At 39.6% G+C, this 18,314-nt stretch overlaps 1 protein-coding gene across 1 annotated transcript in view; it reads right to left on the bottom strand.

Annotated features, from left to right (window-relative positions):
* The window catches only part of LOC137450774 (connector enhancer of kinase suppressor of ras 2-like), a 199,007-nt gene that overhangs the window by 44,428 nt on the left and 136,265 nt on the right, over positions 1-18,314 (bottom strand). Inside the window, exons 10-13 of the mRNA XM_068157671.1 lie at positions 13,037-13,170; positions 11,902-12,107; positions 8,518-8,603; positions 6,840-7,094 (exon numbers count right to left, since the gene is read on the bottom strand). Of these exons, the coding sequence (XP_068013772.1) occupies positions 6,840-7,094; positions 8,518-8,603; positions 11,902-12,107; positions 13,037-13,170 (681 nt within the window). The remainder of the gene's footprint in view (positions 1-6,839; positions 7,095-8,517; positions 8,604-11,901; positions 12,108-13,036; positions 13,171-18,314) is intronic.

Below are 18,314 nucleotides of genomic sequence, written 5' to 3'. Positions count from 1 at the left end.
TTTTGTTTGACTGAATCTTTGTCCCCAAAGAAGCTACCACTGGTGTAAATCCTAGCTGCTAGCTTGAAACACCGACCTTCTAAAAAGATTACTGATAGTATATACAGAAAAACTCACACACCAGCATTCCTACAAATGTGTACAGATAGCTAGAAATAATTCCCTTGTGCAATTACAGTTGCATGCACAGACATGGCACTGACATTGGCTGGTGTGTGCTAGACTCCTACCTGCAATTTCAGCAACCTTATGTACAATTTTTTTGAGCAGTTACTTCTTAAGTTCCTGATATCTGGGGGAAAAAAGGCAGCCCTATCCTAGTTCCCAACCTAAAACTTTACTTCTGCTAAAAGGCCACTTTCATGGCTGGTAGACATGTGGGAGGCTCAGGAGGCACAAGTCTTGTCATGCTGTCATAGACTATAAACCACAAATTCTGTGAAATTCAGGTCACTGGCACCTATCAGCCTTCTTTAGTCAGCTTCACATTTATGTAGCTCTAGGGATTTCAGTGGATCTGCTTCTGACTTGCACAAGTAGGAACAAAAGGGCATGAAGGCCTCTATGTTCTAACAGGCAGATCTGCTGATCCTCTCCCAAAGCAAAGCCTGTAGAATCTGTTTACCTGAAACTTCCATAAATAACTGATACCAAAAAATTGTTTCCTTGAATCAGGATTTCATAATGAAATGTTTTGTTCCTAAGGAGTAAAGAAATCACATACATCACAGACAACAGAAGAACCTTGAGTTGCAGGAGAGTGTGAAAGCGTTCAAAAGTCATCATTTACCTGTTGTTTACTGATGGAAGGGACTAGAGGAGTTTGATAATGACTTTTACTCGTCTCAGTGGTCAAGTACAATATATTCCTTCCATCTAGATATGTCATTTATTCAGATGCAAAAGAGACTCTTTAACATTTATTACCAATACTGTTCTGTCATTCTTCCAGACTCAGATATTGAATTCCCTACAAAAATGATTTCTTCTTCTGCTTCCTTAACTCACATGTTCATTATCCTAAGCATTTCCTTACATTCTGTTTGTTCAAAAGTGAAACAGTAGCTGTGTTGCCAGGGGCTTTACTTATCTCTCTAGCTCAGTGAACTGATGCTTAACCCATTGAATACACTTGCAAAATTATTATGCTCAGCTAAAAAAGAAAGCAGCCTTTGAGGTCTTTCTTCTTATTAAGGGGAGAGATAATAGAGACAGGAAATAATCTCCTGCAGTCGACATCCATGCACAGTTCTGAAGAACTCAGTTCTCATGGTGAAAAAACCAAGATGACAGGTGAGAAAATTCACCAAAGACAGAAGGGAAACATCCACTCAGGATTGTTCGATTATCTGGTGTATTATGAACATGATGGCAGCATAACGTAGGCAATGGAGAAAGCAGCAGCCTTTCAACAGAACAGAGATTCTGGATTTGAAAAAATGTTGCATCCAAGAGGAAACTCTCCCAGATTATACATGAGGCTAAAACAAGGACTCTATAAATTATTTAAAGGAAGACTGCCTCGTGGCTAAGGAAAAATCCTGTTATGTAGATAGCCAAAAAGGAAAAATCACAACAATGGATAATCTCTGGGTTTCGGTGCCCAAAGCTTCCCTTTGGCCACATCAAGACACTCCTTACATTTAAAGGAAAGCAAAGAAATTTAAGGGAGGTTTAATCTGAATATCAAAGGTCTAAAAAAAATAAACAAACTAAAACATCCACCCATCCCCCTCATACCCACCCCCCCAAACCCACCAACACCCCAAGAAACACACTGCAAAACACCCAAATCCACAGCAAAAATGTTCCTCCCTTCAAATCTAAGAACAAATTCTGCATTCCAAAGCCATGGGTGGGGGTTAAAAAACTCCAGCATATTTAATTGTAAATGTGTTTGTGTTCCCTGGAATGCTGAAGATTTTCTGGAACAGACAGCAAGGCTGGTTTTGTTGCAATGAAATACCTAGAACTTCGGAGTTTTATGTTGTGTGTTTAGTACAGATGGTCATTCACTGGAGGTATCCACTAAAGCTTAGAAACTGGAGTTTTAGTTCATCACAGAAAAATCACAGGGCTGAGTTGAATATCATTTACTAGGAGCTGCAGTGAAGTTTTCCAGATTTCACATAAAACCCAGAATGCTCTTCCTGAGGAAGAAGCATGCAGAGTCCTAATGCAGTTGGAAATCCAATCAGATGAAATTAAGCGGCTAGAGACGGAATGTGTTTCCCACTGCAACTTTCCGCTGTCACAAAGCACAAACATTCTGTTGCTGAGAAGCTAAAAATAGCCAACGTGGAGCCCACTGCTCAGCAGTGATTGTGCAGCATGAGATTTCATGGGAATGGTAAGGGAAGTGGAAGAAGAAGAGTGGCTGAAATTGAAAGGAGATAGTGCAGCTCAAGAAGGTCAGGGGAAAAGACAGTTCCTTCCTCTTGCTTATTCGCATTTTCCCACCTCTCTAGGTACAGGCTTCCCATGAGCCTGCCCTACACAGGACTGACCTTTCCTGTCATGCAGTGCTTTCTCTTTTCCTCCAAAACCCATCCTCATTCTTTAAGAGAGTCACTGAGAAGGTGAAGAGGGAAAGAACAGGGGACAAGGCTGAGGTAGTGAGTAGAGAGGAAGACTCAGGAGGGTCTTCAGAGTACTACAGCTGGCTTCCTGCACATTGATCCCTGTGTCAACAAGAGTGGGAGGTGGCATTTGCATTAAAAGGAAGATGAGTTTGCATGCTTGTATTTGGTGCATTTCTCTGGATGACAAATACTGCAATGATGGTAGCAATAATATCAGCTGTAGCTAATCTTTATTAACAAGTCACATCAATCTGAATGGCTGTTACATTTACCCCTAGACTACACATACACAATTAGAAATAAAGCATTTACTTTTTATTGGTAGCTTGGAGAAATAATAAAACCAAACCATAAATTAATTTGCTGAAGAAGCCATCCTACAGTGCACTAGCTAGATGCTTGTCAGCTCAAGCCTTCATGTGTGCAGTTGTGTTATGTGATAGATCCAAAATAATCCTATCTGAAAATCAATACAAGTGGACAGAATCAGTCTGGAGCTACAGAAGGCAGAAAGACACAGATCAGCTTCTCTGAGCAGCTCAATTCCACACAGTCATCCTCACACTGATTTCTCAACTTACCTGCAAGTTAGGAAAACAAGGTTTTCCATATTGCAGACACTTAAATAAAAAGCAAAGAGAGAATTTATTCAGCCATGATGAAAGGAAATAAAACTCTGAAGGAAGTAATTCTCACCCCTGATGGTTAGCAGTTTTGTTTCTTCCTGCAAAACCAGGAATAGAAAAATAAAATATGAGGGCTTCTCCTACAAAATTGGCTATAAGCACTCCTCCTTCAGTCATATGGAGCTGAATACACATGGTTCTCCCAGACTATCATGGCTATTATACTTATCATAGTAGCACTCACTGCCTAATCATCCAAACAAAAAAGGCTCCTGGAACATCTGGCCCATCCCAGCACGCATACATTAGAGAAAAAACAGATCTGCATTGTTTCTGCTCACATTTTAGTTCTCAGCATGTCCCACTGAATTTTATGTCATTTGTCAAGCTGCCTTTTTGCAGCTCCAAGAACAGCTAAATGGCATTTGCATCACTCTGTGCTAAGAGGCATGAATTACCAACTTCCTGTGATCAGCAGGAAGAAAATAATAAGCAAGTTCAGCAAATGCTGAGTGACTAACCCTAGCCTACTGTAATGCTTCAAATTATCTTTAAAATAAGAAGTGACTACTGCCATAACATTCTCAATGACTACCCTAAAGCAGCCATTAATTCTGTTTTACTGCGTAGAATCTATCCTAAAATCTGTTAAAAATGAAGTCTCTTCTACATACTGAATTCACAAAAAACTTTAGAAGAGTCAATAGTTTCTACTCCAGTTTTGTAATATATGACAAAACAAAATACCCAATTGCTCTGCAGATAAAAGGCCCAGAACATTTACTGCCAAGTAAAACCAGGTAAAAGATCACGACCTTATCTGATAACTTAATGTAGTAACCAGCAAATTACATTTCAGGCATTGGAATAGGTTACCCCAGGGAGGTGGTGGAGTCATTGTCCCTGAAGATGTTCAAGGAATGTGTGAACATGGCACTTCAGGATGTGGTTTCATGGCCATGGTGGTGTTAGGTCAATGGTTGGACTCAATGATCTTAGAGGTCTTTTCCAACCAAAACAGTTCTATGCTTATATGAAACTACTGCAGGTCTGAGGCGTTAAAACCACGAAGGTGAACATCCCATGGATTTTTACATGGGTCTGGAATAAGAACTCCAGTACACTTTTTAGACAGAAGTTGTCTCACCTTGCACAAAATGTAGCTGAGCAGCAGGAAAGGTGCACTAGAGGTTTCTTAAAAGATGAGTATCCATTGCAAGGTGGACAGTATTTTCCATTCAAGAGTTTTCTGTTTTGTTGAACAGGGAAAAATTAAGTAATTCTCCTGTACATCTGGTCTGCTGTGCAGGAGTCCTGCTGGATAAGACACTTTTCTGGCAATACAAACCAGAACCATATTCAGGTGTTAGCTCTATTCTTGTAAGCCCAGAGTCTATTCCCCAGGCGTATTTCAGCAATACTCTAATGGATACACTTTTGTGATACTTACATATACCTCCCTATTTAGGCTTTAATCTGCTCGCTTCAGAAGTGAAGCATTAGTAAAAGGAAGCCATGTTCTAAGAAGTACTCCTTTGCTTAATATTAATCACAACAGCCCTGTTAATTGTAATTGACTCTTCCTCAGATTCTGTCACATGCATGACAGAATTGCACACCAGTTAGATCAGAGTTACAAACATAGCCTGCAAGGGGCAGTGTTTCTTGACAGTAATATTTTACTGCCACATAGCTTTATGCATCATTTTATATCCTGGGCATACTGCCAATATTGCATTACCTAAATATCCATTTTATATACTAACTCTGCATCCTCACAGCAACTTCTGAAATCAGTCTAATTGTTTAATTTGAGGTTCCAAATCAACATTCTTTCCAAAGCATTAATCTAGTGGTGAATCCATGCAATTACCAATTTTGTCAAACTTCTTACATCTGTGTTGTGATTTAAGCCACTGTTAAGTAAGTGCCTATGGCTTTGGTATGTATTTAGACAAGTGTGCTTAGAAAATAAAGCAATGGCTAAGTGAGGCTCAGTCTCTCCTTCCATCATGCCATATTGTTTGCTTACAGACCCTACCACCTTCCCTTGACTAGAGATGATTAAGATCCTATTTAACATTATCATTACCATTTTCCAAAGCATTTATCAAGGCTGAAATTTTGATCTAGCAATTTAATTATAACAATTTTGCATCTTGGACTGCCATAAAAATAAACAAACGAGAAACCAAGCCAGTGTTGTTATCAGATGCTGTTGCCTCCAGAGAGCTGAGAAAAACCAGACTAGGAGAGTAAAGGAAGAGGTAAACTGGCCTAAAAAGAATAATATAAATTGTTGCTTTCAAATAAAAAAACAAAACCAAAACAAAACACCAAAAGCTGTTTTATGATAATCTTTAAAGTAGCTTCCTTTGAGTAACCTTAGTGTTGCTGTGGAATTAATTCTCAACAGAACAAAATCTCATTATCCAAGTAAGTAAATACATTAAAATGTTTATGAAAGTCCTGATAAAACCTTTAGATATATAGGAAATCAGCTGATTTACTTAAAACTTCATTGTCTACCTAGGAATACAATTATCTGTTCTTTCTCTTGGGGTTTGTTGAGATCAAAAAGCCACTAAATATTCTCTGATATGTAAAATTTTCATTCTGGGTAGCTGTCTTTCAGGATGGAACATACAATGACTTATGTTGGAAGGGAACTCAGAGATCATCTACTCCCTGCCCATCTCTAGACTTGGCTGCTCAAGGCCTCATCCAACCTGGCCTTCAACACCCACAGGGAGGAGGCATCCACAACTTCCCTGGGCAGCCTGTTCCAGAGTCTCACCACCCCTGTACTGAAGAACTTCTTTCTAAGCTCCAGTCTAACCCTGCTCTCCCTCAGCTTCAAACCATTCCCCCTTGTCCTGTCTCTAGACACCCTCATGAAATGTCCCTCTGCAGCCTTCCTGTAGGATCCCTTCAGCTATTGGAAGGCAGCCCTAAGATTCCCCTGGAGTCTTTTCTTCTCAAGGCTGAACCCCCTCTCCCTCAGCCTATCCTCATAGCAGAAGTGCTCCAGCCCTCAGGTGATCTTTATGGCCCTCCTCTGGGCTCAATCCAACAGCTCTGTGTCCTTCTTATGACAGGGACACCAGAACTGGACACAGTATCTGAGATACACCAAACTAGTTTTTGCTTCACTATTTGTAATTCTTTCAGTATTCAGAGTGGGAAGATGTTGTTAACACGAATGATTCTGTGCTGGCAAGAACCATAAAGTCTGTGTCAGCAACTCTTGTATACTGTTGAATCAGTTCCTCTTGTATATTTATAAGGCAGTTGACTAAATGCCTGAGATGTTCTGATTCCTGTGACTATCTCCTGAAGGACGGCACAGGTCTATCTCTAATGTACAGAGAATTTATGGTGATAAGAGAATTCACATCCCCTTGCCAGTCCATGAGGAATCATTTTACACGTGTCCTACTCTGTAATTACTGCACATGCCTTGCATTTTTCTACCCTGGCTAAACTGTTCTTATGATACTGACATTAAGCAACTTTCTTGGGCTGTGAACTAGAGTAGTAAACCATGAAGTAGAAGAATAGGTTTTTATGCCTGTATCAATCCTAAAAGGAAAACGTACTCTATGAATAAGGTTTTTTGTTATGTACTTACGTGATAAAGTGGAACAGTGTTGTTTTCTGCTAGTGAGAAATTCAAGACATCTTGCTGCCCAGGCTCAAGCCTAACATTGATAGTAGATGTCAACACAGAGGAGCTAATTGGGTAGTTTGAACTGGTTGTGGGTTTGCCCTTTTTTCTTGACCTACGACCTGTGTCCCGTTTGTTGTCTTTCTGCGTCAAAGGCTCTTCTTGGATAACCAGTATCTTGTCGTCGCTCAGATACCGCAGGAGTGAATTCTCAGAGTCAGTTGGAGGGGAAAAAAAACAACAAAGCAACATTAGTAAGAGGAAATGAACAGAGAGCCATTTTAGCTACATCTGTGTTGTCAGCTTGGTTAATCTCCCATTTCATCTGAGGCTCTTTCCACTGAAAACAATCTTATTTGTACCAAGGTTCCAATCAAGAGCAAACTGAGTAGCTGGCACAAAAGCCAGGCACAGGGAAGGTGGTGGTGCATACTCAGATCCTTGTGTGACAGATAATATGGAGCTAGTCTGCTTCATATGGCTTGTATAACAAAGAAAATAGAAGTACAGCCAGGAATTTTCAGTCAAATGCCAAAGCTCATCACTTGGCAGTATCAAACTGGGCAGTCATGTGAATGTCAAGTGAATGTGAGGGATTGCAGGGGACTCAGCCCCACATTTACTGACACGTGCTGCCGTTTGAGGTGAGAGTGAGCATAAGCATCAAATGTATGTATCCAGAAGCAACCACCTCTGGCAGTGGGTTTCAAGGAGCCTGACAAACTAGAATAATGGTCTTAAGGAGGTGTACAGCACACTTGGGCACAACTTCAAAATGAGGAGTGGGCAGGCAACAGGTCTGAGGAAGGGAATCTGTCCTTAGCACAGGACTACAAACTACAGATAAATCAAACCATTTGGAATAAATCAGCAAAGGCTTGTGCCTTAAATGAAAGTCAGTTTTTCATGGAAGATTACTGAAAAAGGTAGTTTAAAAGCCTGTATTAATTTTCAAGAGTGTCATTCAATGTTGTCACATTGAATGTTGTCTCAGCTACCCACACTGTGCCTAAAAGATTCTAAACTATTCTAAACTATGGTACTTCTTTAAGAACCTTCAACAATTGGCACAACAAGAAACATTCTTGGATATTTGAAGAATATTCTGTTGAATAATAGAATTGGTTTTTAGCAGAAGATAAAAGGGAAAAAGGAACTTTGCTATCAGCACACTTGTAAAGTTCCTGCTTCCCGCTCGTATCAATGCAGGTGTGTCTGATTCAGGTTGCTGGGCTGGACATCCACAGTGCAATTCCTGATTCTGGTTTCAAATATTCATTCATAATCAAAATGTGTCTCAAAGGACCTTACCTGACACCTATAACATCACTTAATGTTTTCTAGAGTTGTGAAGGTTAAGAACTGATGCATATTAATTAATATCTGAATCTTACAAGTCTTTTTGCCATTGATCTTTATCTTGCTTACACTACAATTAGAGAAATGCTTCCTATGAATGTAACTTTTGATTTTCAGAAATAGAAACCCAAAACCTCAGATACTGAACAGGCTTTTGCATATTCTCTGTAGCACTCAAGAAAAACAGGCCTGGTTTCCACGATGATATCTTCATGCTGCTTAAGTATCAAACAAAAAACCCTCAGAGAACAGCAGAGAAAATAATAAACAATAAATACTCACCTCTGCTTCCCCTCTTGTACATGTTTTGTTCTTTTGACTCCCCTATCCAGCTGTATTCAGTAGGCATAGAAACAGGCCTCAAATCTCCTGGAAACAATTAAAGATAAACCAATAAACATTTTGAAGACTGAAAATAGAAGCCTGTAGAGTAAGTAATAGCTCTACACGATAGGCGTGACACGACCCTTCACAGGAATCCTGCTTATCAGGATCTGTATGGTATCAAAGCTGTAGCATTCAGGATCAATTAAACATCATATATCCCAGATTCTCTTCTGCATTGTACTGCTCTGAAGGAAAGTGACACAGATTTTGGTGACATCACTTGTGAATGGGAGGCAGATTATAAACTTTGTTTTTAACTCAATTCAGTAAAAACTGCCCACTCGTTAAACGGGTGTTTTGGAATAAAGAAAGGAGCAGTTTCACAAGGAACTGATATGCTTTAATAAGACTAGAAAGATCCACCATCTCCCAGTTAAATGGCAAACCCTCTCTGACCTGGGAAATCACATGGTGAGCAGTGAGAGGTTCTCATTTCAAGGAATGCTAATTTCAAATGCCTTAGGAAGAAAACATGGAGTGCGGTTTGGTAACAACTGCAAAGAAGATTCAGACATTAGGGTTTTAATCCATATGATTTTATGGCACTTTGGCTGTAAGATATTAATGTGCATTAGTCATTCCCTACTACAGTATCAGTAGAACACTGATAGCAGGCCATTAAACGAGGAATACTACAAAACTGACTATAAAGCATTAGCACTTTGGCCTTGTCAGTGTGCATTTTTATCACAAAATGCAGAAAAAACACCCTCTGGATTATGGGTTAAGTTCTGTCTGACCCATAAAGCCAAGAATCCTTTGCCTATGTGCCAGCTGACTAAATATAGTGCATTTCTTTCACACTGGAGCAAATATTTTTAACATAGTTTGCTACTGTTCTGTTTCTAGGAGAATTACAGAATTAAACTTTTTCATTATCATTTTCCCCAGCTTGGCTAAAGTGAACAAACTATTCTCTATGGATTATTTGTACACTAATATACATTTATGGTCATTATCTATTTACCATTCTTCCAAAACACAGCTTTTTAGCTACTAAATGTTAGGAGGATTTAAGAACAAACAAGTATATAACCAAGGATGCTTCTGGGTGACAAGACTTTATGAAGAGTCAGTGTATAACTCATTGTGAGGAAAATATCTGTAGCTTCTCTGTCTGCCTATCAGAGAAAGTACCTTTAACTCCAAAGATATTCAGCTCCTCAATTCAAATTTGGTATTAGAAGAACATCCTAGAGAGCAGAAGACTCTGGAAAGAACTTCTAGTATTTGAAGGGGACCTGCCATAAATCCTGTCTTTCTAACAGAAGATTTACTGTCACTTGGGTGGTTCAAACACACACCTCTGAGTCAAAAAGCACAGCATGTTCTATTACTGTAGAATAAAGTTTGGATTTGGAGGTTTGTTAATTGACTGATTATTTTAATCTGTAGTTTCAAAACTTCTGGTTTAACAATTGTTTTTGAAGCAAAGGCATATCCCTGAGACTTAAAAATCAAACTGCTTTTGAAGCAAAGGCATATCCCTGAGACTTACAAATCAAATTCCTGCTAGATTTTCAAAGTTAAGAACTGCTCATCACAAACACAAGAAAAATCTTGCATATCACTGGGGTCAGGCACAGAGCCCAACATTTAAAGTCATCATGCAGCACGAATTTATGAAAGCAAGCCAAATATAACCATCTGGCTCTAATTTTAATCAGTTAGGGCTTATCACTAATTCTAATTTTATTATAAAATAATGTCACTTATCAGGGAGATAAAACCAGAATATCAGGAAGTCTTAAGGTGGAATCCTACTCTGAAGTGCTACAGCTCTGTTAAGCATCAGGCAGATGGCTGTGGAAATCAGTAAAATAGCCTGTACAACACAGAGATCGACTGAATTGTCCCTGGTCTGAAAAGGTACTGTGTATGTACACAAGCCTGTTGGTATGCTGCCACCTTCTACCATAAACCCAGCTGTAGATATCAAAATAGAAAGCCAGGAGAAAAGTTCTGTTTAACTGATAAACACAAGATTGCTTCAAACTATTAGAATGTCAAGAGAACAACACTTGGAAAGTTGGATGTCCTTTGGAAAGTTTAGCCTCACTGAACTATCACTGCAGCTTGATGCAATTTGCTGTAACCTTGCAGCTGTCACGTTTACAAACTTGAATCCTACCCTCTCAGCTCTCAAAGCAGCAGGTGAAATTACTCAACTGTCACTCATTAGCTGATCTTATTCAAAAGATGTTGCAGTGGAAACCTTAACTGAAGTATGTTATGTGAACTACGTCATAGATATCTCACATCCAGCCAGAAAACCTCAGCAAACATTTGTTGACATGGGAAAAGACTCGTACAAATCAGCTACCAAAGTTTGTTTGGCATCTAGGGCTGTCAGTTGCCCTCTCTTCTAATATTCATGGTGGTAAGAACATCTCAGTGTGAGAGCAGGTGAGAGGAACCCACACTGTCTCTAAGAACTGAAAAAAGCTTGAGAATCTACATTTAATAACATCAGTGGTGTCAAATGCTGCACCAGACTGAGAAGGTCTGTAGCAGACCAACAGAATCAGTGCCTGCAGTGTTTAAAGATCTTTCTCTTGTCTTCCCCAGCTGTGTTCCATTTCAGCTATTATTGGATCTTCCACTATAACAGCCTTTGGTATTATCTCCATTGACCTGCAACATGTTTTTATTACCTGCCTTCCTCACAGGCACATTTTTCTTTGCTATTCTGACCCGGTGAGATTTTGCCTTTCCCAGATAGCAAAGATAAAATAATGCACACACTGTTAAAAACACAATTAGAGAAAGGAAAAAAACCCCAAACTTAATTACACTAATTATTCCTTCACATAAACTTTTGTCTAGTGTCCAGAGCCATCAGGTCCTGGTTGAAGAAGGAATGACAGACATCTGAAGGGGGCTTACAGGACAGCTGGAGGAGGAGTTTTTACAAAGGCATGTACTGGCAGAACAAGGGGCAATGGATTCCAAATGGAAGAGACTAGACTTAGATTCAATATTAGGAAGAAATTCATCCCCATGAGGGTGGTTGAGACACTGGAAGAGCTTTCCCAGAGAAGTTGTGGAGGCTCCAAGCCTGGAAGCATTCAGAGCCAGGTTGGGTGGGGCTTCAAGCAACCTGGCCTAGTGGGAGATGTCCCTGCCCATGACAACGGAATTAGAAGTAGATGATCTTTAAGGTCCCTTCCAACCCAAGCCATTCTATGACATGATTTTATGACATCTGCTGGTGTTGCAGTGTTAATAGCACAATTTGTAATTCTGATCAATGAAGAAATGTTACAGAAACCAAACCTACCATGAGTGGGGGTTTTCTCTCTCCTCCGCACCCCTGGAGCTCTGCCTCTTTCATACTCAGAGCCCACTGGGTGGCCTTCACCTTCAATTAAGGTGTAGTATTTCCCACTGTCATGCTCCAGAAAGTAGCTTGGAGACTCAGAGCCTTTCATCCCAGACTTTCCAAATTTGCTGATGTCATCACAAGACATTATTCCAATTTCATCCCTAAAAACAATAAAACAGAAGATTATGGAGAAAGGAAGCATTTTGTGATAATGCTGAAGTGCACAACTGTGTCTCCTGAACATTAAATGAAGAGTCCTTTAACTTCATAAAAGTGATTCAGTTTCACAAATGTAAGTTACTGAAGTCATCATTAGGTTTCACTTTAACTGGAAGACACACAGATTTACCCAGGAATGTTCTACTGTCTGAAAGAGAGCATAAGGAGTTGGCATATCATGAGAAGGCAAAGCTTACCTCTACAGAAATTCATGCTTTAGAATAAGGTACAAGGTACATAAAAGCAAATACAACTATGTGATTAAAGAATTCCTTAAATGCTTTAGGATTCAAGTCAGGTTTTTCCCCACTTTTATCTAGCCAGCTGAATGCTCTTTCTCTCTAAATAATGATATGTTTAGCCTGGAGAAGAGGAGGCTCAGGGGAGGCCTTATTGCTCTCTACAACTACCTGAAAGGTGGTTGTAGCCAGGAAGGAGTTGGTCTCTTCTCTCAAGCAACCAGCACCAGAACAAGAGGACACAGTCTCAAGCTGCACCCGGGGAAGTTTAGGCTGGAGGTGAGAAGAAAGTTCTTCACTGAGAGAGTCCTTAGCCATTGGAATGTGCTGCCCAGGGAGGTGGTGGAGCTGCCATCCCTGGAGGTGTTCAAGAGGGGATTGGATGTGGCACTTGGTGCCATGGTTTAGTCATGAGGTCTGTGGTGACAGGTTGGACTCTATGATCTTTGAGGTCTCTTCCAACCTTGGTGATTCTGTGATTCTATGTTGCTTAATGACTTCCTAGCTTTTAATTTGACTAAATATTTTGTTTTATTTTGTGGCTTGTTGCTTCTTGGTTTTATCAATTAATAAATGAAAGTGTAAATTTCTTCCCCCTCCCCAAACCCTCAGATTCATTAAGATGTAAGTACCTGGGGCCATAAAGACCTGACATTGGAGACAGAATGAAAACATCCTGAAGTGCAGAGTTCTCCATTTTGGAGGATATGCCCATTGTACTTGTTGGTGTTGTAGAACTGCTTGTTGGACTGGTTGGAATTACAGGCTGTGAAAAAAGAAGAAGAAAGCACACGGAGAATAAATTCATGTTTTCTGTGCTACAAGTAACAGTGAAGTCAATGTGCATCATTTTAGGATTCTTGCCCTATTTTTTTTTCTTTTCTTCTTTCCCCCCCCAGATTATTGAAGGTTCTTCCCAAAAGATATCAACTGAAACACTGTTTGACTGAAGAGTTCAAGGCTGGTATGAAAGAAACCGATAAAAGACCAGGGAAATTAATTGAAAAGCCACCTCAAGGGAAAATCTGAGACTTGGAATCAAAAGATGACTTTTAACCAATGTAGAAAATCAATTATGTGGGGAGGAAGGACTTACATTATTAAATGCCATTAACACAAAAGTTAATTACAGAACTCTTCAATGCTTGCATTGAATGAAATTGTTTCTAACCATAAGGTTGGTATTCAATAGAAGATTCATTAAGACATGGTTTAGATAATTTAAAGAAGACAGCATTTGTGGCCATCCATGGTTTCTTATTTTTTTACTGAGATCATAGCCCTGATGATGGCATCCAAGGCTCCCTCCAAGGTGATGCATTCTATGATTCTGTCTGCTGATACTAATCTAGGCTCTGTGATGACCAGCAATGAAATTTAAATTAACCTAAGCAATACATTAGAAGGATTAATAAAGTGCAGAGGTCTGTAAGCTATGAAGAGTAATTACAATATTTTTCTGAATGTAAGGCATTTTGTCTTCTGGAAATAAACACTGGTATTATTTTTATGAGACTCAACAAGTGAAAGCAGTTCTAACTACCAAGAAGGGCTGCTCCTCTACCAGAATATCGGTCTGCATATGGGTCCAAATTCTAGCACTCTTCTGCCTCTAATAATCTGATCAAATGTTCTAGGTTTCTTTTGTATTATCAATATACCTAAGGGGGACCTTAGAGCTGCTTTCCAATACCCAAAGAGAGCCTACAGGAAGGCTGGAGAGGGACTTTCCGTAAGGGTGTCTAGCAACAGGACAAGGCAGGGATGGCTATAGGGTTGTTTTCTAAAACACTAATGAATTGTAGTGTGCTCTGTACTTGTGATTAGACTACGTGCACCCAGTGCAAGGCAGGTGCATTCAGTACCCAGGTGAAATGATAATGCTGAATAAAGCAAAACAAATGATTTATTTTTGTGATTTATATTCCTATTTATATCTCTTAGCCAGTTATTGCAGTTCCTTTCATTGTGACATTCTGTTTTCTCTTTACTGTGATTTCATACTGTCACAGAATACTTTGGGTTGGAAGGCACCTCCAAAGGTGCCAGCCCTCCACAGGATTTCCACATTATTTGGAATTACAGCCATGCTATTCAATTGCTACCTTCTTCAAATCTGCATTTGATTTCCAAGTAGGATACTGTATACTTGCTCCTCTCTCCTTTTGTTACATTTCTAGAGCTTTTATTCCAGTTCTCCAAACTAGAATTTCCATATTCTTAATTGCTAGCTGAGACTCCATTGCATTTGCAGGCTCTCCTGGTTTATGGGACAAAACACCACATACCCCCTATGTATTGATAACTACCTGATACTTCCTTTGTCTGGTGGTGAACCATTACAGCTCTTGTTAAGTGAGGCAATTTTCCACCTATTCAATCTCAGTTTCACCTCGTCCATAATTCTTGATGCCATGCTTATGAGAATGCCAGAAGAAAAGGTATTAATATCAGAGGAAGATATACAGGTTCTCTCCTATCTAGCAGGTGAGCAGACTGCTCACATAAGAGCACTAAATCTGTTTAATGATTTCTTCATAATAAATTCATGTTGTTTTTGCTCATCTGTTACCTTCCAAGTGCTCACAAACTGTTTGTGCATATTAAGTGACTGACTTTCAAGTTCCTGGCTCTTTTATTTCCCTTTTCTGAAGAGGAGCATCATACATACTGTTTTTCTAACCTTACTGTAGTTCATTCATCTCTCAAGTATCACAATAAACATGTGTGAAAAATACTGGTCAAAGGATTCTCTCCCCGCCCCCACAAAGCACCAGCTCTTATTCTTGCCTTTTTCGTTGGCAATACTGTAAGAGCTCATTCACTGAGTTTACAGAAATATGTGCTTTTGAAGTTCCTTTCCCCTATATAAAGGGTTTAAGTCTTTAAGAACATGCACTGTTCCCAGATAAGCTGTCTCCTGCCTTTTCCCTCTCAGCTTTACTTATTGTCTCCACTGTCTAACAAGTGCCCTTCTTCAATGCCTCACAGAAATTTACCAGCCATTATGTCTCTGGAGCAGTTCCCTGTTTCTACCTCTCTCAAAGGATGCACCCAAAACAAATCAACCACTTTGGGTGATTCTGCTACTTGCTCCCAAGAAACCTTAACTCATCTGGCCTGGGAGACTTCAAGGCAGGAAAAAGAGCACCCACTTTCTCCTCTTTATCCTCACTCAGAAAGTTCCAGCAAATAATAATTCTTCTACCATCTGGAGCTGAGAATGAAGGCAGCAAAGTTGTGTACCCTCACTCGGAGCTCCAGAGCTGGCTGTGATATGAGACGTGGAGTTTCAGGGGGTATCTGCAAAATAGCACAGGGCTCTTATCAACTATTTAATGTTATTAACCCCCTGCTTTAACAGGGGCATTCAATCAATGATTTCAGTATTGTACCAAAGCTTTTAAAAAGGTCATTTTAATAAACAGTAAATATCTCCCCAACCAGGACTGCCAACAGACAGACACAGTCTACTCTTTAAGTCTTATATCTTGATTTCCATAAGATTATTCCAAGTGGAGCAATCCCACACTGTGTGGGACTGACCCACACTATGTGGGTGTACAAGGGAATGTTTGACACAGTGTGTGCAAAGACAGGCACAGGTGAAAACAATGCCCAGGAAAACACATTTATTTACAGAGGACTACTTAAAAAGTGACACCTTAGGTATCTGCTGGTGTTGTTATTGCTGAGATAGCTAATTACCACTAAATGCTCAAGTAATGATGAAATACCAGACTAAAAATGAAAGACCAATGGTAAATTCAATACTCATCAGAAATAATAAGCAATTGTTTGCCAAACAGAAAGGTGCAAACTGTTTCAGAAAGGAAATACATTGCTGTGATTCTGAGTTTTGCAAATATTAGGGATAATCAAATATTGTGTCTCTGGAAAAGTGCAGTTCAAAGCATCAGCCAGAACCCTGCTGCATCCTGCAAAAACCAGCAGACAAGGTGCAGTAAGGTGGTAAAAGACAGTGGTACAGCAATGAGAGGCTTGAACACGGACACCCCTTACCTTTTGAGGGGGTCTGAAGGTTAAACACAGCCTACTCAGTCCTTGCTTTCTGCCTTGCATGAATAAACTCAATCCCCAGAATTCCCCTGGTGGGTGAATTCACAGGAAACTCAGAGGTGTCACTCTTCCACACGGATTGCCTGCGGCAAGGGAAAATGGGGCTTTGCAAATCTGTATCACCTTCTAAATGCCTACAGCCTGTAATTTTTGTCAGAGGAGGTTAAATCGGGTCACTGATAGAGATGACTAATTGGACAAGCTGCTATTCAGAAAAATTAAATGTTCAGCGAGACAAATAGTACAGACAATAAGAAAGAGAATGCTCAGCATTGCTGAGTGTTTCTCCCATACTGTTAAATTGGTAGAGCTGTGCTGTAGAGCAGCAGGTGTATGCACAGTGTTTGCAAGGCCTGTGGATTTTCACTTTTTGAAACTTAAAATGTATACCTTTTCTGATGCATAAATAATAATTTTTGTCCTCAGAGCAAGAGAACACAATGAAATACATACAAATGCTACAGAACTCAATGGAAGCAGGAGTGGCACGAAGATGAAACGCCTTCACCATCTCCTTTGATGCAAGACATCCAAGAGAGCAGAACACAACTTTCTTACTTGCTACATTTTCTCTGAGGTTTTCCTTCCCCAAGATATTTCTCACTGAGATAGTAAAATAAATGAACAGCATCATTTCAGACTTCAGCTGCGAAATTCTCTCAAGGCACAGTACCTGAACTATGAACTAACTGGAGTGGGATAGAAGTGCTAAACACCAACTTGCTGTTTTCCTTTCTTTGCTCTACTGCCATCTGCTCTCCTCATGCTAAATAATTTCTCTCTTGTATGAAGCAAGACTTCTCCAAATTCACATGGTTTTCAGAATCTGAAATGAGCCACTTAGCTGGAATTATTCTGAAGATACTTGTAAAGCTGCAGAGCAGAACATGGATTTTCTAATACCTAAGAATTATTATGAAGTTGTCAGTGTTGACGTAGGTAAGCTTTACTGCTCCTACCACCTGACAGCTTCTGTGTCTCAAGCTAAATTATCAAAGGTTTAATGCTCTGGATCAGGAAGCTGTAACAGGATAGAAGATTACAATTAGAACATCTCTGCAGGTAGAAAAAAAAATATTAAATGTTGTATTTTATTTAAATGAAGTTGCTGTGTGCTGACTTTTACAAAACACAGAGCACTGTTTGCCACTGCAGATGAAAGAATGGTTTCATACTGCGTGGGAAGATAATCACAGAGTTTCAGCAATGAAACTGCTCTTCTCATATCACGTAATGCCAACGAGACAAAGTGAGAAGGTGCTCTGACTGACATGTTGTCTCACTGAAAGAGAGCTGTAGCAGAGAGCTTGGGCACATGTTAACATTCTGCTGTTGTTAATTAAGCATCAAGGGAAACTATATACAGCAAAAGAATGCCACAGTGAGCACAAGAAATACATTTCATGATGGTTTAGATGTTCAGTCTCATTAATAATTCATTAATTAACTGTGTAGAATTGTTTTAAAAAATTTAATCATTGTGGGGAAAATATTAATAATATCCAAAAGTACCTTAAGCAATAATAGAAAACATGACATGTATTAGCAAAGATTCCTACTATGCACCTAACAAATCTTATTTCTGGCCTCTGAATTTCTTGTTCTTAAATCCTGCTTCTTTCAGTCCTTCCCTAATTAGGAACTCCTTTATTTATTTGTTTGTTTTTCATTTTATTTGCTTTACCAGCACTAAATCAGAAGGGAAAAAAATTGCTCTGCATGCGGTGCTTTCATGGTGTGTTACATATATCCATATATGTGTCCATATTCTTCCCTGTGGAGCTGCTTTCCAGCAGGTCAGTCCCTAACCTGTACTGCTGCAGGGGGGTT

This window comes from Melanerpes formicivorus, unplaced genomic scaffold (genome assembly GCF_026170545.1).
Source record: "Melanerpes formicivorus ecotype bairdi unplaced genomic scaffold, bMelFor1.0.p_v2 SCAF_37, whole genome shotgun sequence".
In the NCBI taxonomy this organism is placed as follows: Eukaryota; Metazoa; Chordata; class Aves; order Piciformes; family Picidae; genus Melanerpes; species Melanerpes formicivorus.
This window is presented reverse-complemented; position numbering and strand designations above follow the sequence as displayed.